We start from the raw sequence: 23,037 nt of genomic DNA on the forward strand, positions 1-23,037 counted from the left end.
TATATGATAACAAAAATCTTCTGTAACATTTTAGTGTATGCTTAAGCATACAAGCATACATGTACAGTATGCTACGCCACTGGGAATGAAACCTTTTATAAGCAACAGGGGACGGAATGTTACTTGCATGAATAAAAAAATAAGCCATACACATTTGATTGCACCTATGACATTTGGTATTAGATACAGGTTGCCATAAATGAATGAATTAAACTGAATCATGAATCTGTTTCGTTATTCTAGGACTTATCGGAGATATAGGCCTATAGTAGTGACCAAAGGTTGGAAATCCAAGAAGTGGACGAAATATGAAATGTGCCCTAAATATAAATGCGAATCGATAGAATGGGGGATGTTAATGTGAGAAAAAGGATTTATTAAGAAGAAATATGTAGAATAAGAAAAAGAAAAAAACGGATGTCGGTAAATTTTAACTTTGCAATTTCTATTTCTTTAAATTTAAATTTTAAACACATTTAGTATATTATAGAGGATCTCACATGAGTTTCCATTCGGTCACAACAACATTTATGTAATTGGTGTTATTACACTCATAACAGGGTAGTCATGTGATAAAAGTACTTTTTTATCGGGTTTTTAGTAATTATCATAAATATAAAAATGTTAACTCTGCTGGTGAAGTATCAGTCCCCTAGATTGGCAACAGTCTTGTAGTCGGGATTTATGCTGGCGCAGCTTTTATGAAATATTTGTGTAAAATATGATATATGTTATACCAATATGTGTACATATATGTATAACGCCATATAAGTTTTAAAAGTTAAATTTTCCCTTTGCTGTATTTGAACAAAATTCGGATCACTTAAAGTCATGNGGGGGGGGAGGACACATTATTTCATTCAAAGAAGTAGAATCACACCAAGGCCAGCGACAGCATAATCTGATTGTTTTGTATTTAGTTTAACACTTTCCCAACAGCTAATAACTACCTATCCTTTACTAAACCAAGTGGTGCAGCAAATCGTTGTCGGGGTGTATGCTTATCGAGGGTCGAGCGTCCGAAGCGCGCAGCGCCGGAAAAGGAGGAGGGGGGGTATGGAAGGGGGAGTCTCTCTAACATAGGTGGAAACGAATCAGTTAGGTCATCGAAGCAATCTCACGTGTTCAAGGAACTTTTTTTGTTTATATGTTTCCTTTTGTATGATTGATATGGACGATCCATATTAATGATAAAAAAGAGAGAAATTAATAAAATATATATGATAACAAAAATCTTCTGTAACATTTTAGTGTATGCTTAAGCATACAAGCATACATGTACAGTATGCTACGCCACTGGGAATGAAACCTTTTATAAGCAACAGGGGACGGAATGTTACTTGCATGAATAAAAAAATAAGCCATACACATTTGATTGCACCTATGACATTTGGTATTCGATACAGGTTGCCATAAATGAATGAATTAAACTGAATCATGAAGCTGTTTCGTTATTCTAGGACTTATCGGAGATATAGGCCTATAGTAGTGACCAAAGGTTGGAAATCCAAGAAGTGGACGAAATATGAAATGTGCCCTAAATATAAATGCGAATCGATAGACTGGGGAATGTTAATGTGAGAAAAAGGATTTATTAAGAAGAAATATGTAGAATAAGAAAAAGAAAAAAACGGATGTCGGTAAATTTTAACTTTGCAATTTTTATTTCTTTAAATTTAAATTTTAAACACATTTAGTATATTATAGAGGATCTCACATGAGTTTCCATTTGGTCGCAACAACATTTATGTAATGGGTGTTATAACACTCATAACAGGGTAGTCATGTGATAAAAGTACTTTTTTATCGGATTTTTAGTAATTATCATAAATATAAAAATGTTAACTCTGCTGGTGAAGTATCAGTCCCTTAGATTGGCAACAGTCTTGTAGTCGGGATTTATGCTGGCGCAGCTTTTATGAAATATTTGTGTAAAATATGATATATGTTTTACCAATATGTGTACATATATGTATAACGCCATATAGGTTTTAATAGTTAAATTTTCCCTTTGCTGTATTTGAACAAAATTCGGATCACTCAATTTTTTTTTTTTTGTTTGAAGCCGGTACCCACTGGCGTGTCCGAAATAACCGACATAGCCATATGATGACGAATAGGTGTGGATTGCGAAATATTTACATACTTTATAACGTATTCTTAGTGATAATTTACTATGCCATGGTTCTATTTCAGTTTCTGTAGATTAATATGTTGCAAAGCTTTATCCGCATGCGATTGTTGAATGGCTTCATTATACAACTGTGAATTACAGGTTTGCGAATGTTTTTATTGCTATTTCATGGTGACTCATGTAAAATGATATTGCAATTCTCAATAATAAATAGCATGTGATGCATAGAGAGACATGAAGATCCTACATAGAGATATTTGTATTTGAAATGTAAAATACTGAACAATTCTTTCATCAAATCCATAAAGAAATCATATTTTCTCCTTCTGTGAAGGGTATTTTTAGTTGATAGTACAAATATCAAGCCGTTTTGTTTACCAAATAGTGTAACATTTTTCGGGAGTTATTGTTTTCCATGGTTACCTCTTCCGTCAGGCCAAAAAAAGTCAATCGGAACAATTCGGGACTTTCCCGTCATTTTTTGATTTTGATATCACTACATGTCTTTAACAGTATGGTCGGCACACTTCTCGACTTGAATACTTTTACGTTTATCAAGTCTTTTTATGCAGTTTAACAATAATTTAAGTTGGTAGTTTTATATAGAGGCTTTTAGATAAATTATTAATGCATTGCATGTTAACCATACCTTTCGCCTTTCACCAAGGCGGTCGGGGTTCGATACCCGTGCATTTTCTCCGGGTACTCCGGTTTAATTTCCTCACCCATTATATAAGTAAGACCCCACGCACTAACATCCGGGAGTGGTTAATATAAGTTGAAATAACTTGTTTCATGATTGTTGTAAAATAAATAAAGTTAATATTTGATTTCATTTTAATCATATCTTCGTTTTTTTGTTGGGTGAATACTTAACCTATCTTTCATATCAGCAGGATATAATCCTGTCACGATAAACAATCGTGTTTACCGTGTACATTCTGTGTGAAGAAGGGTGTGTGTTTAACTTCAGGAATTACCATAAGAAAAGCCACGAGCTAACGTCATGCTCTGCTTAACAATTGGCCTATGTGACACATTTCTGTATTCATACGAAACATAACACATTTTTATGTTAAATACAGATATTTATAAGTTTCTTTATAAAAAAAAAAAAAAAATATTAAATTTAATTCAAATCCTTTAATAAACGGATCGTTTGAGTTAACGGGTCGGTAAGCTAACATTAACGAGCCTCGGTTCTTCTTGAATTACATACATATGTGTATTTAAACCCACTGCTTCTCCCAATATTAGCGTAACAATAGACGAACAGACATAGGACATACTCAGTGCGATTGGTTGCACTTCGGTACCCGTATTTAAACTTCCTGGTTGGGTAGTCAGTTGACGTGTATTAAGCTGGTTCCACCATTTAACCGTTTATACAACGTAACCATGTTCGAAATACGACAGTTTTGCGTGTTACTTACTCTACTGAGTATCAGCAGATTTGCAGGTAAGTGTTTTACATTAAAATCAAGCATTTTGTTGTATAGTTTTAGTGTCACTTTGAGAATACAAAATACGTTTCATGTTAATGTCATTTTTTGTACATATGAGTGGTGTCACGTTAGACGAGAGTGCATGGTGTCTGATTAGTTTGTTTACACAGATGTTTGGGAATTATTTCCATATAAACATATTATGTGTCCGTTTCGAGATATATATATATATATATATATATATATATATATATATATTTGAAGAGCCCCAAGTGGGCGAAAGCGCTAGCCGATTATACTAGTCTTCGTGTTTTGTTTTAGTTACATTTTTACCGTCACATGGACATTTAAAACTATTTATCGTTATATATGTATATATATATATATTCTACGGTTAATTTGACCTAATAATCAATAGATAGCTATATGTTTTGTTATTCTTAATCAATAGCACCAACATACATTACCAAGAGAATGCCTATAACAATACACCAACCAAGCAATCTAAACTGTGAAGACAATGAATGGAACCGTAAAAATCAATCAACAAAATAATACAACATGGGCATGCATATGGAGGATGTATCAAGAGGGGTACCGCATAGCCAACGTAGTAATGACTGTGTTAGAGGGTCACAACGTAAACATGGGGGTATATGGCAATGTCTAAAGGGGTACAGTATGGACATAGTGGCTATGACAGTGTGTCGAGGGACACAACATGGCGATAGGAGCATATGAAATTGTAAAGAGGGGTACAGCAGGGTCACTAGGGCAAAGGATAGTGTAAAGAAACACAACATGGCGATAGGAGCATATAACAGAGTGAAGAATAGTGAAGCATAGATGTTGCAGGTAGAGAAGATATGTCAGTATCAAAAGGGACACAGCATGGACACTATGCATATGACATTGTCGAGAGAGGTATAGCATGGTCATTGGGGACATATGGCAGTGTAAAAAGACACACAACATGGCGACAGGAGCATATGGTAAAGTCAAAAGGGGTACTGTAAGACAATGGGAATATGATAGTATCAAGAGGGGCACAGCATGGACATATGACAGTATCGAGAGGCGTTAAGCATGAACAGTTGGGCATATGAAAGTGTTAAGAGACACCACAAAGACATGGGAGCATGCGCATATGACAGTATCGAGAGTGACACACCATGGACATATGACAGTATCGAGAGGGGCACACCATGGATAAATGACAGTATCGAGAGGGGCACACCATGGCTATATGACAGTATAGAGAGGGGCACACCATGGGCATATCACAGTATCGAGAGGGGCACACCATTGGCATATGACAATATCGAGAGGGGCACACCATGGGCATATGACAGTATCGCATATGACAGTATCGAGAGGGGCACACCATGGGCATATGACAGTATCGAGAGGGTCACACCATGGATACATGACAGTATCGAGAGGGGCACACCATGGCTATATGACAGTATAGAGAGGGGCACACCATGGGCATATGACAGTATCGAGAGGGACACACCATGGCTATATGACAGTATCGAGAGGGGCACACCATGGGCATATCACAGTATCGAGAGGGGCACACCATTGGCATATGACAATATCGAGAGGGGCACACCATGGGCATATGACAGTATCGAGAGGGACACACCATGGGCATATGACAGTATCGAGAGGGGCACACCATGGGCATATGACAGTATCGAGAGGGGCACACCATTGGCATATGACAGTATCGAGAGGGGCACACCATGGGCATATGACAGTATCGAGAGGGGCACACCATGGGCATATGACAGTATCGAGAGGGGCACACCATGGGCATATGACAGTATCGAGAGGGGCACACCATGGGCATATGACAGTATCGAGAGGGACACACCATGGGCATATGACAGTATCGAGAGGGGCACACCATGGGCATATGACAGTATCGAGAGGGGCACACCATGGGCATATGACAGTATCGAGAGGGGCACACCATGGGCATATGACAGTATCGAGAGGGGCACACCATGGGCATATGACAGTATCGAGAGGGGCACACCATGGGCATATGACAGTATCGAGAGGGGCACACCATGGGCATATGACAGTATCGAGAGGGGCACACCATGGGCATATGACAGTATCGAGAGGGGCACACCATGGGCATATGACAGTATCGAGAGGGGCACACCATGGGCATATGACAGTATCGAGAGGGGCACACCATGGGCATATGACAGTATCGAGAGGGGCACACCATGGGCATATGACAGTATCGAGAGGGGCACACCATGGGCATATGACAGTATCGAGAGGGGCACACCATGGGCATATGACAGTATCGAGAGGGGCACACCATGGGCATATGACAGTATCGAGAGGGGCACACCATGGGCATATGACAGTATCGAGAGGGGCACACCATGGGCATATGACAGTATCGAAAGGGGCACACCATGGGCATATGACAGTATCGAGAGGGGCACACCATGGGCATATCACAGTATCGAGAGGGTCACACCATGGGCATATGACAGTATCGAGAGGGGCACACCAAGGGCATATGACAATATAGAGAGGGGCACACCATGGGCATATGACAGTATCGAGAGGGACACATATGACAGTATCGAGAGGGGAACACCATGGGCATATGACAGTATCGCATATGACAGTATCGAGAGGAGCACACCAAGGGCATATGACATGATTGAGAGGGGCACACCATGGTCATATGACAGTTTCGAGAGGGGCACACTATTGGCATATGACAATATCAAGGACACACCATGGGCATATGACAGTATTGAGAGAGGCACACCATGGGCATATGACAGTATCGAGAGGGGCACACCATTGATTTATGACATCATCGAGAGGGGCACATGACAGTATCGAGAGGGACACACCATGGACATATGACAGTTTCGAGAGGGGCACACCATTGGCATATGACAATATCAAGAAGGACACACCATGGACATATGACAGTATCAAGAGGGGCACACCATGTGCATATGACAGTATCGAGAGGGGCACACAATGGTCATATGGCAGTATCGAGAGGGGCACACAATGGTCATATGGCAGTATCGAGAGGGGCACACAATGGTCATATGGCAGTATCGAGAGGGGCACACAATGGTCATATGGCAGTATCGAGAGGGGCACACAATGTGCATATGATAGTATCGAGAGGGGCACCCCATGGGCATATCCCAGTATCGAGAGGGGCACACCATTAGCATATGACAGTATTGAGAGGGGCACACCATTGGCATATGACAGTATCGAGAGGGGCACACCATTGGCATATGACAGTACTTTAGAAGGGTACAGCAAGGACATGGTGAATATGAAAATTTCAAAAATGGTACATCATGGGGGATATAACATTGTAAAGATGTGCGCTACATGCGCACTAAGGCATATAGCAGTGTTATGATAGGTACATCATAGACATGGGGGCTTATGATAGTATAAAGAGAGAAACAACATACATAAGGGGGGCATATAACAGTGTATAGGGAGATAGCAATGGATATGGGTACATAATATTATTAAGAAAGCAAATTAGGGCAGTGTCGGGATCTAAATAGGGATATATGTATATTGAAAAATAGCAATGTCAAGAGAGACGTAGACTAGTTATGTGTCCATGCACAAAAGGCAATGTCAGAGGAGACACTGCAGTGATACAGAGTATGTAAATAGACACACATGACAGTGTCGTGTTACAGGAACACCCAATTGTAGACAAGGAAGATAAGATATAATACAGAGCTTTGCTGTTCATAAAGATACATAAGGGTATTATAAATATGTGTTTTTGTAAATGCGTAACTGTTTTGATTACTGTAGTGCTTTTATGCATATGTCTTATCTGTTGATATGAATATGAGGCACGGTAATCTATAGTGGTAGAACGCCGGGCTCGTGACCGAAGGGTTGCGGGTTCGAGTCATGACACGACACTGTGTTACATCTTTGAACAAGATACTTTACTCAGCGTGTTCGAGTCTACTCAGCTGTCCATGAGTACGTGGTTGGGCAGTAGTAGAATTGTAGAATGCTAGCTATGGGCGCCGAAATGACAGCACCAGCTGTATGCTCCCCGGGGAGTTGAGAAAGATATTAGCTTGCTGCAAAGGCCCTATAACCACGGATAATAATTTATGAACCGCTTTGAGACGACCTACGAACTAGGTTGTGATAAAGCGGTATATAAGAACCTCAAATTATTATTATGTTAATATTATATGAAGTATCTGCTGTTGCGCACATACGTAAATTCGGTTGATATGCATACGTATTATCTGTAGTTTTGCATATGTTTCATGTTTTTGTGCATATGTATAATCTTTTGTTATTCATATGTTGTAATGTATATGTATCATCTGTTGTTTCTATATTTACCCTAATTGGAAAATCTAGCTGAAGGCCCAGATAATTAATAAACGAGACTTCCACAAACAATGTATGAACTAATTAAAGAAATTCTCTGTATTGAGAAACATACATGTAAATATAAAATAATTCAAAATTCATTCAATTTTCAAAGAATTAGGGCTGAAAGCTTCAATGATTACAGTCACTGAGGAAGGCCGAAGTATTTTTTGAAAATAAAGTGTTACAAATTGTAGGTAAATTATGATTATTTGTAATTTAGTTCATTGTGTATGTGCATACATGGATAGATAATTAGAATTTCACGACATAGACAAGTATTTAGTATACAAATTGCACTCCATTAGGAACTTGGGGACATATATAAGTTTAGTAGAAGAACTTAAATAAGAATAACATATGTTACATTTTGTCGGTGTTTTTGTTAACTTTTTGTTTTACGACCGTACAACAATCCATTACCTAAGTTGAATAATATCAAACAGCAAATATCACATTTGCAAAAAAACATATTTGACTCTACTTATGTCTATAACTTATAAGGAAATAACAAAAAAAGCAATTCGAGCATTTATACCTTAAAGGAAGGGTCGGTGTAACCTTCGTAACTACTTACTATCATGATAACATCATATCTCCATCCATTGCATTCATAGCTGATATGTATTCCAACTAATATAGCTGCAGCTGCATACCACGTAATTGTTGATCCGGTATAGTCACAGATTTTATTACAAAAAACACAACCAATCTGTAATACCTATATCGTGACTATATATAGCTTGGAAATGGATTGGTGCGTGTCGTGGAATATCTATTACATATTGAACTATTTACTTACAAGTATTAAGTTAATAATGCATTGCCAAAGTACACTTCCTGCTCCAAAAGAGTGGTGACGAATGGGAACGACATTTGAATGAACATACTTCACCAGCCTTGACCTCAATGGTTATTGTCAGACTAACATACTCAACCACATATTATCAGACAGAGTGTCGACTATCTCAGAGTCTCTGGTCGACTGCTTGTTGACAAGAAGTAGCAGTTCTCGAGGTTGGCTGTAGCTGTGTGGCTGAATTTCAAGTTATCAAGAAAAATGCTTATTACGTGCGTAAAAGCTCCAAACGTGTCAAGGCTCCGTCTTTGCGTATTGCAGAGTTATCTTCTCTTGGGAGCAGGTATTGATTGTTACGTCACTTGTTTATGAGAGAAACGTCATCAATTTTTGAGAAAACGACGTAATTTTTTCACACAGCCCAATGACGTAACAATCAATACCTGTTCCCAAGAGAAGATAACTCTGCAATACGCAAAGACCGTTGTATTGTATTGTATTGTATTGTTATACATGCTCTTTTGATATATAGGAATGCTATTGTTTGCCGAGAAGCACGAAATCAAGTCCAAATGCCAATATGCCGCAGACGTAGAGAGACTGTTGTTTTATATAATATACTACAGTATTTAGAATTTGGCAGTGTATAGACATGCAAAAGGTCTGCAAGATAAGAAACATCGCATAATAACATTTCCTTTTTTCATTCCACTAGACGCCGTTATGTGTTATTCGTGTGCGTCCTCCAGTGCGGATAATCCATGCCTAGTAAATTGGAAGGCTCTTAGGAACTCCAGAATCGACGTCGAGACCGACAATGTGTTGAATGCAAATGTGAAAAACTGTAGTGGTGCTGAGACGTATTGTTCAATAGAGAAAATAGAAAGCAGAGGTAGGTTTTTCATCAATTCTCTCGTGTTGAAATATATCATTTGTATTAGTTTAGGATTTGTAAATGCGATTGGATCTGCAAAAGCAATCTTTAGTTTTGTTTCTGAATTGATTTTGTTTTCTTAATTTGATGATGATGATGATGATGATTAGACTGGCTACCAGCCCCTAAGTGGCAATGAAGAAGTCCCCGGCTGCAATTAATTATTAGAGTATCTCCCCCATATTTTGAGAACTTAGGCTAGAATCAGAAAACTAGTAGATTTTTTTTCTAAATAATTCAATATTCTAAACATGGTGGCCAATCTAGTTGATGATGAAAACTGAAAATAAAGAAAAATATCATATTTAAGTTTTTAAAAACACCAAAATACTGTATACAGATTTGAATTCGGGCAGTGTTTTTGTGTTATCATGAAATACACGTTTAGTGCAAATATGATTTACATTTACGAAAAGAGTTGTTTAGTTAAGGATTCTTTAATTTAAATGTTTGCATTTTGTTCCGAATCACCGTTACACAAAACCGCTTATGAATATATAACAAGAGGCCTATGGGCCTTAACAGTCACCTGAGTTATGTAAAAACTGATGTTATCGATGTTGCCAAATGAAAAAGAAATCATTTTGTAACAAAGGTAACTTGAACTACATGTAATGCAAAAATAGTGTGAAAGATCTGGGTAGTATACGTACTATGTACAAATAGTGGTTCTGTCAGTCAGTTAAATTTTGGTAAAGCGTCTTAAGACCCTTCCATCAATGAAGAGTATTTGATTCTACCATATCTGGATCTTGAGAAGAAGATTTTTGAAATTTTAGTCAATTTAACCCTTTTTTGCCGCGCTCCTCGGGCCTAGGGACCATATAATTCACAATTAAACTGTAGTAAAGTTTATCCTTTTTCCAGAGGGAAACGTGAGACCCCAGGGTCATGAAATTCACAATTTTAGTAAAGCACCCTAAGACCCTTCCATCTATGAAGAGTATTTGATTCTACCAAATCAGGGTCTTGAGAAGAAGATTTTTGAAATTTCCTTCAATTCGACCCTTTTTGGCCCCACCTATAAGCCCCTGGGTTCAGTCTTGGCTGATTTGTGCATATCATCAAACTGCTATCCAATAATGATAATGCTAACCAAGTTTAAATTAATTCCAATGGAAATTAAACAAATGCTGGTCCAAAATGTGATTTTTCTATATAAACTCCGGTATTTTTGAAATAGTCAATTTGACCCTTTTTAACCCCGCCCCTCAGGCCCTTGGGAGCTGGGGACCATATAATTCACAATTTTGGTTGACGTTTGGCCATGGAATGTTTCTGCAAAATTTCATTGAAATTGGTTCAGGGGTTTTGGAGAAGAAGTCGAAAATGTAAATTGTTTACGGACGCACGACGGACGACGCCGGACAAAAGGCGATCGCAATAGGTCACTTGAGACTTTGTCTCAGGTGACCTAAAATTTGAATCATTTGGTAGCTCACCACCATATAAGACTAATAACCTATCGCTGATTTTTTGTGTCCATAGTAAGATGAAAAACTTTGAAAATGAAATTATATTCTTTGATAAGGATGTTACAGGATATTCATTAAACATATCAGGTAGTCGAAAGCGACTAAATAATCACAAACAGGGGACCCTATAATGAGTAGAAAATTGCACGTGAATTGAATATTATTTTTGTGCATCATCATCATCATATATATTTGCTAGTAGAATTGAAGTGGTGCTAAAAATTCGTAATGAATGGCAAAATAACACAATTTTCTTTCCATTTGGTTTTAGGGATAAGGTGTGCTGCGTCAATAGAATATTTTAGTGGACAAAACGAAAGATAAATTGAACAAAAATTCACAATGGAAGGCAGAAGTGCACAATTTTCTTTTACATTCTTCTACATTTTAGGGATCAGGCGTGCTAAAACATAAGATAATGGAATAAAACTTCCAAATGAATGGCAAAAAGGCATATTTTTTTACTTGATTTTTAGATAAAGTGCGCTCTATCAACAAAAAATTCAGATTGGTAACCAAGAAAGATAAATACCAACGTTCACTTTACACATGAATTTTTTATGAAAAGGGCTTCATGGTTTGGTAGAATTAAATTTTTATGGGGTGCCTAACTCGCATATAAAAATTGTATTGGAAGGAACATTATTAATTATCAACGTTGTAATTATATATTTCCTTTGGGACATTTTTTAAGATTGATTGCATTGATTTACGTTATCAAATCAACTTTGCAAACATTTATATTTTTAGAACTGATTTGTGATTTCTCTTATTGCAGGTGCCCTTGTGTCATACATCCGAGGTTGTTCCGACGGCACCTCGTTTTCCGCTTCCCTTTCCAAGTTTCGTGATCTACCCGCTGACAATCAAACAGCGTGCGGCTACCAGCTCTCTGGCTACCTCATCTGCATATCTCTGTGCAGAGGCAATTTCTGTAATGGACCTACAGCGACGGCAGCTGGATTCACACCAAATATGATTTTACTTGTGTTATTGTTTCCTGTTTTTCGCCTATATAAACTTTCGTTTGCATGACATAGCAAAGCAGTCGACTAAAACCGTTACCGTGGTCGTAAAGGAATACCAGAAAATCTCTTCTGATGTGTCATGTCTTTTTCACGATACCTTATGATTAAACATATATTCATGTCATCCTGAAATAACTCAACACTTATAAGAGTACAAGTATTACCAAATCGGGCAAAATTAGTAATGCACGACATTAAATGCATACATTTATCGTAGCCAAGGGACATGAGAGGAAAATGCTGCCTAAATGACAATCTGACACATGCGGTATAACCCTGGAACACGCACAATATTTAAGCAACAACGAACATGGTCGATGGTTGAACGAGAGCCCAACCACACGTTACAATTGGTGGCAGCGGTGGGACCCGAGGTACAGGATTCTCAGGATTTCAAATACCTTAAATTGTCACGGAGGGTAAATAGTTTGGCAGCCAAGGAGTATGATGGAGAACATTATCCAGCGATTTTAAATTGGTTATAGCAGTTCGAACTAGATCATATATATATATATATCGAATAAATCTTGTGTTCACATAAGTGTCCGACTGTGTTTCTGGAGTATTGCTTGCTCAAGTCTTTAATCAATTTAGATTAACAATGTATAGCAGATTAATGGCATTCATGGAACAGTTTTTAATGTTGTCTCATTGTAGCGGTATCTTATATATGTTTTTAGCTCAACTTGTCCAAAGGACCAAGATGAGCTTATACCATACCGGTGCGTCCGTCGTCCGTCCATTCAAACGGATTCTTAATCGCTGATTAGAAATTAACCCGATTCCACAGGTAATATCCATAGGCGGTGTTCATAATTGCACAAATGGAGAGGATAACCCCCTGGGGCTGAGTGCTGGGACCCAAAAGAGACAATTTGGTCTTCTCGGGTGGAGGGGATTCAAAATAATACATATTGGTACCGACTCTTCGGAAGGCTGAGCCAAAAAGGGCTGATTTGGCCATATTACTTAAAAGTGATGTCTTCTTTGTAATCATTTGATGGATATCAACCATATCTGCATTGAAACATTCCAAGGAAGCGGGAATTCAAAATTGTAAAAAGGTTAAGGGCTGATCCCCAAAGCTGAAAGCAAAAGAGGCTTTTATTTGGAAATAATGAATATTCATTCATATTCAATTGCTGAATAGAAAAAGAATACACATATGCTTCCAGGGTGAGCAATACAGGCCCTCTGGGACTCATTTCTTTTGTTACGTGTATATTTCGTCATTCATGTATGATTATCATAAGCAGGAAAAAGTATTATCAAATTCATGTGTCAAAAATGTCCAAGTAGTTTTCTGTCCAATATTTTTCTATTATAATAAAATTATTTTGAACACCTATTTATTGCTTTGTTTAAACGTTTACCGACTTGTAAAGAGTATTTATTAATTTATATATGTATAACTTTTTAAATGCGCATTCATTCATATCAATAAATGTTCTCTGAAATGTTATTCGTCTGGTTATATTTGTTTTATACTGAACATATCAATAACTAATGGCACAAATTAGAAAATAATATATCAGATGATGTATCTTAAACCAAAAATATGGACCTTTGGAGGAGTAAGTTTTGGCCCCAGAATGTTAAAGACCAAATTTGGTTGTTATCCCTTACCAGTATAGGGGTAGATTTTTAAGAATTGACCTTTATTTCCACTATAAGACTGCCCCATAAGGAGGAGGGGTGTCCCCTATGAGGCCCTGTCCCTTTAAGAATCTGTATAGCTTCGAATGCTCCAAACTAACTTCTATGCAAATTATGAAAATGTTAATAATTACTGTGTGAAAGCACCCATGTTCATAAATTCAGCTTTCGGGCAAAAAATATTAAATTTTATAACAAAAGTTTTAACCATTATACCGGAGCAAGAGTCTATTGTATATTATATTGTAAGAACTGTAACAGGAAAGAGAGTAGTGTGCTTCCACCAGGGATCGCATCAACTACCACTCTTCCCTACAGTGCGAAGCTTTAAGACGACGACTGTAATCCTATGTACAATTGAAATCTGCCACATTACATTTAATCTAATACATTGGCCTGTAAAGTCCTGTTTCTCAGAAGCATGAATGGCCTCGAGATCGGCCTGTTAAATTTTGAGGCGAGGAACAATGCCTTGGTCAGTCGGAGGCCAGGACGGTCATCTTGGGATTTTAATAATAATATTAATTTGAGGTTCTTATATACCGCTTTATTATTATTATCCGTGGTTATAGGGCCTTTGCAACCAGCCAATATCTTTCTCAACTCCCTTGGGAGCATACAGCCAGTGCTGCAATTTCGGCGCTCACAGCTAGCATTCTAAAATTCTAGCACTTCCCAACCACATACTCATTTACAGCTGAGTAGACTGGAACAAGCGGAGTAAAGTATCTTGCTCAAAGATACAACACAGTGGCAGTGCTGTGATGAGAGTCGAACTCGCAACCCTTCGGTCAAGAGCCCAGGGTCCTACCACTAGACAAATAATGCCTCATAACAAATAGTTAGACTGACGACACTGTGCTTTGGCAAAAATCACTGGCCGGCATATGCAGGCCCAAGGTTATGACACATGACCAAGCTCAAAGATCCTAGCACTGGAATTACAAAACTTCTTAATTTTAAAGAACATTCAAGAAATCAGCTTTTGATTAAAACAACGAGTGGATTTTATAAAATCTAACTCAAGAACCTGTTTAAAGAGAAAATGTGAAAAGTCAGAATATATAAGTTAATTATATGTCTAAGAATGTTCTAAAAAATCATAAAGCCCTTTATATACTGAATCCTGATCTTTTCAAAAATTTAACCAATAAAGCAAAACTAAAATATATGTTTTTATTTATAATACGACACATGTTTATCAGAAATGCCCTACATATATATCACTGGCATACAAATGTATATGACACTGTTTTTTACAAGTTACACGAACTTAAATCTTCATCGTTACACAACACACAGAAGTTGCGGAACTTAAAAATAACATTCAATAAAGAAGAAACATCTTTTTTCATATGTACAGTAACCTCCCCTTATATTCATTCTGGCTACAACTGTAGCAGTTTGGCCAGGGAACTTGCTTCCATTGACATAGGTAGCTCAGTCGGTAAGAAGGACAGTATTCTAATTTGAGGTCCAGGGTTCGAATTCCACTCAGAACACTGTTTTGGTTGTCTTGTGTGTTTATTTCATTTATTATTATTATTTTTTCATACAAGTACAACAATTATGATTGTTTTGTTATCAAAGCTGTAGTAATGCTGGAAAACAGTTTTTGGCAGTGTTATTGGGGATCTTCATCTGTATCATTGTAAAATGTAGCATTTCCACCCAGACAACTATTTTAAATTGACCTTTTAAGTTTTAAAACACATCTTTCCAGCTCCTGTCCCCCTCAAAGCTGTTGTGGAGAAACTGATTTTGGAAAAGATCTGGAAAAATCTAAATTTATTTAAGATCTCCCAGTATGATAATTTTAAAGAGACTGAGTACATTGATTTTACATGCACAACAAGACTTCAGATGAGTTTCAGACATTCTTCTGTAATATATTATCAAGCTTTTCATTTTAATGAAATATTTTGTTATGAGGATAACGGTAAATGTCAAATTATCTATATAACAGTTAAATGCTGTGCACACATTTCTTGCCGCAAATAATTGCGGACAAAACTAGCTTCCCATGTTTATATATAAAACACTTCAAATAGTATGTCATCTAGATCTTATATTTCTTTCCCTTTCGTACCTTCTAACAAATTTTTAACCGATTCTAACAATAAACATATATACACTGACAGCATCCATGTACACAACTTACCTACATTCACATGCATACATGTATGTTATATATATATATCATTTTGTACATTCTGATACAAATTTAAAATCTTGCACATCAGGCTGACTAAAACATCAATTGTACAAATAATGAGACAATTTAATGTATTTGTAATTTTAAACAAACATAACTAATCAATTTTTTTTATGTAAACCTTTCCAATATTATTAAATTGGATCAATTTAAAGAAAAGAAAAAAACCCCAAAAAAACACAAACTTGCTCCTTTCCAAATAATTAAATATTGGATAGCACTATAAATTTTGATGTGAAATTATTAATTTCACATTTTCCCCCAGTTAATAGGTTTACAATGTTCCACTTCATGTTCCAATACTCATATTTCCTTGTACTTTTATACATACAAGGGGCTATCCAGATCTGTACTGTACATATGTTTGTTTCCTCATTTCAACTGGACAAGAAATTGAAATGTTTTGACTACTTTCAGAACATGGTGCTCATCTTGGATTTCTTTTCGACCAAATAAAGGTAAAATAGCAGCACTTGGCCAGAGCGATGTTGGCAATTATGGGATATGGTTTTAGATGTTAAGTTAATATTGATCTGGTGAAATTGAAAAAACATAATCCCACCATCCAATGTTTCAAGAGACTGATTGCCATTTTATACACAAAAATTTGTTCAGTCATCAATCCGCTTAAAAATTGTGAACAAAAGTGGCAGGATTATCTATGCTGAACAGAATCTTGCCGACAGATTTTGTTTCACATGACCAATCACTCGATCTTTTTCACTCCGCCTACTTTTGCATAGTTTCAACCAGCTGCCTTTTCAATTGACCCCGAGTATAAAGCTGCTGCCATTTCAATTGACCCCGAGTATAAAGCTGCTCTGCACATTTAAAAGTGTTTTGAGTCCATGTGATCCTTCAAAATATTTCATGAATCACTGTCTGCTTCAATTTCAGCATTACTAGAGGAGGGCCTGAAAAAGAAGGAAATAACCATTGAAATTAATGAAATGAGAACTCAAACATTTAAATTAGACATAAAACCAAAAGGGTGATTCAAAAATAAGAGTGTTTCCTTTTTAAAGGAGCTTGCACCCATGGTAATTATAATGTATATAAAGTAAAAATGTTATAATTCAATGTATAAAACTGCAGATCATGAACTTTTTTTCATTTTAAACAGTGATTTAAACAGCCGAAGTCTGATGATCAAGGATCAGTAAAGTAAAAACTGTGTCTACTTAACCCTATCAACCCTAGGTAACTTTAGTAGACTCTACCATACATTTATCTGGATGAGTCCATTATGGTCTACAGTGGTGAAATGGTTGATTACCCAATAAACCAGTTCAAAATGATTACTAAATGTTACAGAATACATAGAAATAATACTTCTAATTTTTATTGAAAGACACACTGATATCACTATTTTGTCATGAACGATGAACGTGTATTTAATACACATGCATGTGATTGAATCTTAAAAACTTGGTAATAGATATACAGTATGTAGGAGTTTTGACAGCTATTTTGGGAAAGGGCCCCTGAGCAGGAATTGGGAAAATATCATCGGCATTTGGCTTAAATTGGGAAATTTCATCAGTGTTCCCACATGTACAGGTTTGGGAAAATATCATAAGTTTGGAAAATAAAATAAAACCTGCAATGTGAATAGCAATACATTTCCTCAAGCTGTTTCTTACAGTAAAATGTAAAGCAATAAATAAACACATACATGTTCAGTGTTTTTTTTGATTGAATTTGATTTTTTTGTTATTTATGTATGTGAAGGATCATGGAAGGTTATACTTTGAATTTTGCAGATATAACGACTGGAAACTTGTATAAACATGCTTTTTATTCAAGTTGGAAAAATAATGACTAAAATTGGGAAAATACCGGGTCATTTTTCAATTGGGAAAGGGGTCCCTGTACCGGACCCTATCAACACCTGGTAAAACCCCTGGTATGACAAAAACGAATTACACTTCATCCTACAGCTGTTTTGTCCTTTTAGGACGCATCGATGATGCTTTGGGCCAAAAACTTGGGAAATCCAAATTGTGTTATTATAAACATCAGTTGAAACAGAGGGGCATGCATTGATATGGTTAGTTAGAACAAGAGTATCATAACTTTACACAAAGCCAAGCAAAACATATTTTGTGTTTCCAGTAACCCTATACTACCTACCCCAATTGTTTGTGCCTACCCTAAACTTTTCGAGACAATTTTCAAAGAAGCACTGTTAAAAGACAAGACTGCTCTCCTATACAAACCATTTTAAAATATTTTTAAACAATAATTTATTACCTACCTACCTACCCTAATTTTGTCCAACATGTTACAGGAAACATACATTCTTTTGTCTGGCCTAAATGTTTTCTTGCTTCATTAATATCTGAAAGTTGATATGTTTGGAACATTTCTTCAGTTAGTTAATAATTACAAAATACTTCTTTTATTTACTGTAGCCTATGGATATTTGCTTTTGAAAAGACTGTTTTTGCTCCAAGCTTATGATTGGTCAAATTCTCCTCATTCTTACCCTGCAGAACTACTGCTGCCTTCCACAACTTCCTCCTCTTCTATCTCAGTTGGGTCGGAATTCTCTTTTTCTGTTCCATCTGTTGATTTACTTGGTGACTTTTTTAAGAACATACCGATCCCTTTTTGCCAGTCTGGTGTTGGTCTTGCACAAGCTGGGTTGCCTCCTGCATACTTTCCTTTACCTATTAAAATTTAAAAAAAAAAAAAAAATGTTCTCAACAGCAAAACTTTATTTAAACTTTATCATGTACATATTTGTATTTTGTAAAATGATAATTGAAGCCTTCAGATTCTTCCTTTGAGTGACAAGTATCAAGATTGACTAAGGGCTGTTCCAGAATTAACCATCCCGGGAGGAGTTTTAACCCCACCAAGGCTATTAGCTATAGCCAGCCACCCGTCCACCTGTCTTTTTGACAGGCAGTTTTCTGAAAGTGACCTATTTTGACGGGTGACTTTCCACTATATAACCTTACTATTGTATATCAATTTTGACAGACAGTTTTGTAAAATTAGTTAAAATATCAATGCTTTGGACAGGGACATTTGAAATCCTGACCCCACCGCACATAACATTGATACAGGTGTCTCCGGCCTCCCCCATACAATCAATTATGGAATAGCACTTACAAATTTTCTTCTGTATCTTTAATTTTGTTTTAAGTTTGAAAGATTTGTTAATTATTTGTTAAAAGACAAAACAAAAACTACACTTGACAAGTGTTTTTTCTGGAGATAATGGGCCCTGGCCCATTCCCAATTGAAAATAGTTCATATTTATGCCCAATTCCCCAAAATTGCAGTTTACTCCTGATCATTAGCATTGAAAACCTGTAACTCCATATGAACAGTACTCGAAATGTTAAGTGAGAGACTTATCAGTAAAATGCATACAAATAGACACTAGACAGATATATATCCCACAGAGAAAATACTGCCATGAAAAGCAATTCACTCCAAGGGGACATAACTATCACATTTTTTATATATACCTGCAGGAGAATCGCCGGACGCAGATGCTCCAGCACTGGCACTGTTGCCTAACACCTTCCTCGGGGCTCGGGCAGCTACAACTGTAATTTAATACGGACAAATTAAAATTGATATTTCATAATGTCAGATTAATTCATGGATTATTCGATCTTAATAAATTCTATTTGTATATAAACTGAAGTGTGCACTAAAATCAAAGCATTAATTTAAGCAAACCTATAAAGGATGTTTCATCTATATCCTCACACAAAAAAAATACAGTACCAAGATTTTGCAACTCTGAGAGATATTTAAGTTGCTCCATATATACCAACGTAGTGTATCCGTGCCATATCAAACATAATCTGTTGATATGAATTAAGTAATAATTTTCATGTAGTGTACAAAAGTTTCAGAGCTGTCGGAATACTTGGCAGCTGTAGACTTTTAATTAATTCTGGGGCATCTGCGCGCGTTAACTGGTTGTCAACGTTAAATAATAATTGAACCAGTATATATATAGCTGGCTTGTTTTATTTGATGGCTAAATTTGTGAGAAACGATACACATTATTTGTATCTTCTTCTTATCAATATGTTATACTTCACAGAGACCAGAGTGGTCTAAAATTTTAATGCAGAGGAATGTATGCCTAATATGGAACATATTTGGCAAAAAAATATGTAGTTTGTATGGTACGGATATAACACTGACTTTGTTAAGTGTGCTGTTACCCATATCAGTATAACCAAGTGTGTATATAAGATTTTTATAACGAACAACTGTTGAACAAATGAAAATCTGAAATCCCGACCCTAGGCCTGTTTACACTTCCAGAACTATTTTTCTGTAAATCAGCTGGTGGGGGCAGCTGGTGAATCTCAGTTTTTCGAGACAATATCTGGAAAGTAGAAAGATTTCCAAACTTGTTTATGTTTCTCTCTAGACAAAATACTATCAAATTCCCATGCTTGAACCACAGTGGCTTGTAACAAATATATATGATATACGACCGCACACATTATGATTTACAAGCCCAACTATAGCGGCCCCTAGCTCTGACACTGTGCTTGCACATAATCTACTCCACTTATTTTCACCGGCTGTGTAATTACTTTTTGCACCGACGAATCATACCTTTCCTCGTTGCAGCACTACCACTATCAGCTTTTGTGCGGACCATGATCGTTGCTTTTCACAAAATAGTTATAGACAATAAATGTTCGTCAGGATCAAGCTTCCAGCCCACGCCTCTCGTTTCCTCTTTCCCGCGATTTTATTGTTTACATCCCACTTCCCGCGAAAAAACCCACCGGAAGTTTCTTTTTTGTGTGAATGAAAAACTATTTACTGATTATTAATGTCAATCAGATATATATAAACCATTTGTATATTCTCCCTGTAAAATATAATAGCTATATGTTTATTTAATATCGTCTAATTCGGGAAATGTGTTAAAATGCTGTAAGGGGGATAACTCAATGTGAACCATAGAGCATGGATGCACAACATGATTGTCCTACGACACTGTTTCACTCGTCACATCTCGGCAGATTCCGCTGTACCTACATCAAATGATGAAGGGTTTCGGCAGAGGTTAGCCGAATGGACACTGTTTGTCTCGCTTCACGACCGGTGATATTATATTTAAGAGCATGCAATTTTGAAAGTCACATTATAAGCTATGATATCTTTAGCCTTTTTTTATGCAGACGTATGTAAGTTCCTGTGTTGTCAAAAAAAATCGTCGGCGGGTATCATACAACTTATAAGCCAACGCATGTACGTATACCTGGTCTGGCAGTTTAAAAAATAGCTCAACAGGCTCTTTCCAATCCAAGAGAATGAAGAAAATCTCAATTAGTTTATTTTAAATGAACATCATTTCCCCTGTCTTCTAACTTTAGGAGAAACGGTACGCATAAAGAAATAATTAATATATATAATGAGTAATTCTCTTGTGGACGAATACATATGGTTTGTAGCGAAAGTCGATTGCTCTACAATACATTTTGATTTCCGCAACATGTTTAGTTTAGTGCAAGCTTTCTTTATACCATAGATAATCTGTTCCGTCCACCTTCTGTCTGATGCGAAAGCTTAAGGAACATCTTGAATTTTGTATAAGGTAGCGATTTCTTTTTTTAACATTACTATGAAGGATGGATTGGTCAGGCGCATTGCGTTTCCTGCATATACAGTCCGACGATTTCTTAGGATTGAATAGCAAACCACTTTTTGGACTAAAAATCATTTTTTGCAAGCTCGTTGTTTGTTGTTTAAGATTATTGAAGAAGTAAGAAGCTTTTCAACAATTTTATAAACGGCAGTACATCGTCAGTACAATTGTACATAATTTTATATTTTGATTTAACATCGTTTACAATATCATTTACGTAAATAAGCAATAGAAATGGTCTTAAAATTGATCCTTGTGTAAATCCAGAGTTTCAGAACAATGCGTGAAACCCACGTTACTTTTGAAGATACAGCCTCGATTGTAATGTTGTTTCCCATTACAACTTTTAATCTATTGTACGGGTTTTTCCCTAACATTTCCCAAAGAAAAGGCCTATTAGCCATGCTTTTTTATGGTGTGCGATTGGGGATCGAACCCTCGACCGTCTTGCATTTGGTGTTCAATGCGAATGTGCTATCCACTGCGCCACCCGATCACCAAATAGATGAATATATCGAACATAATTTTCTTATGAAAATATGTTTTCAGATATCGCCACGAAAATATTATTATGAATCGAGGCAACGACGTGACATATACTTTGTTGAATACGACATGTACAAATGAAAATAAATCATCATTATGGCTTGTCTGGAGTTTAAACTCTTTATAGTACTCAAATAATACATGACATTTCAATATTGGAAATCGTTTAGTTAAATTTGCATTTAGTATATTCAAGTCTATTTAATATAAATGGCGTTGAGTTCACACGAAACAGGACATCAATCTTCCGGTTCTTATATAAAGGGAATAAAGTTATGGAAGGATCCATAAAATAATAAATTGATCGATTTCATTTTTGTTATGTGATATGTCAATAACTATTTGGGGAAAAAATCTCATGGAGGCATGTCGCTGCCTGGATACTTGATGTTTAGTTAACTTCGTGCAACTGGACCGGAAGACACGATGTTCTCGGTCAACTTTGAGAACGATTTACCGTGAGAATTAAATGTCAATTTGTCTCACCCACTGTGTGATATATCTGGTCGAATATGGGACATTAGTGAGCTTCGTCAGTGATCTAATAGAACTCGTTGTCGTCTGCAGGTTGCTAGGGCGTTTTAAACAATTGGCCCGCTGTATACCACTGTATGATTATAAGAAACGTTTAATATGGGACTGTTTGTACAACTATTGCTTTTCTTTGTTGGCGTACGATTAAATGCGTAAAATACTTTTTAGTACACATTTAAATAAATACATCAGATATCTT

At 36.6% G+C, this 23,037-nt stretch overlaps 2 protein-coding genes across 2 annotated transcripts; one reads left to right on the forward strand and one right to left on the reverse strand.

Annotated features, from left to right (window-relative positions):
- Positions 1-3,384: 3,384 nt before the first annotated feature.
- On the forward strand, positions 3,385-13,703 carry LOC110462954. The gene is made up of 3 exons (XM_021517231.1): positions 3,385-3,593; positions 9,525-9,701; positions 11,997-13,703. The coding sequence occupies exons 1-3, from the start codon at positions 3,533-3,535 to the stop codon at positions 12,251-12,253; spliced, it is 495 nt and encodes a 164-aa protein (XP_021372906.1). The 5' UTR covers positions 3,385-3,532; the 3' UTR covers positions 12,254-13,703.
- Positions 13,704-15,064: 1,361 nt separating this feature from the next.
- Positions 15,065-20,907, reverse strand: LOC110462960 (PCNA-associated factor-like). Its single transcript, XM_021517243.1, has 4 exons — positions 20,717-20,907; positions 19,600-19,680; positions 18,606-18,789; positions 15,065-17,031 (listed from the first exon to the last, which is right to left on the reverse strand). The coding sequence occupies exons 1-4, from the start codon at positions 20,760-20,762 to the stop codon at positions 16,986-16,988; spliced, it is 357 nt and encodes a 118-aa protein (XP_021372918.1). The 5' UTR covers positions 20,763-20,907; the 3' UTR covers positions 15,065-16,985.
- Positions 20,908-23,037: the final 2,130 nt, after the last annotated feature.

The sequence above is a fragment of the Mizuhopecten yessoensis genome, unplaced genomic scaffold (genome assembly GCF_002113885.1).
Source record: "Mizuhopecten yessoensis strain PY_sf001 unplaced genomic scaffold, ASM211388v2 scaffold10847, whole genome shotgun sequence".
Taxonomy (NCBI): Eukaryota; Metazoa; Mollusca; class Bivalvia; order Pectinida; family Pectinidae; genus Mizuhopecten; species Mizuhopecten yessoensis.

Excerpts from the sequence above, each read along its gene's own strand:
- LOC110462960 (XM_021517243.1), bottom strand. The coding sequence starts at position 20,762 with ATGGTCCGCACAAAAGCTGATAGTGGTAGTGCTGCAACGAGGAAAG. Across the intron at positions 19,681-20,716 it reads TAGTGCTGCAACGAGGAAAG|TTGTAGCTGCCCGAGCCCCG; the intron begins GTATGATTCGTC and ends ATTAAATTACAG. Across the intron at positions 17,032-18,605 it reads GGCAGCAGTAGTTCTGCAGG|GCCCTCCTCTAGTAATGCTG; the intron begins GTAAGAATGAGG and ends CTTCTTTTTCAG.
- LOC110462954 (XM_021517231.1), top strand. The coding sequence starts at position 3,533 with ATGTTCGAAATACGACAGTTTTGCGTGTTACTTACTCTACTGAGTATC. Across the intron at positions 3,594-9,524 it reads GAGTATCAGCAGATTTGCAG|ACGCCGTTATGTGTTATTCG; the intron begins GTAAGTGTTTTA and ends TCATTCCACTAG. Across the intron at positions 9,702-11,996 it reads AGAGAAAATAGAAAGCAGAG|GTGCCCTTGTGTCATACATC; the intron begins GTAGGTTTTTCA and ends CTCTTATTGCAG.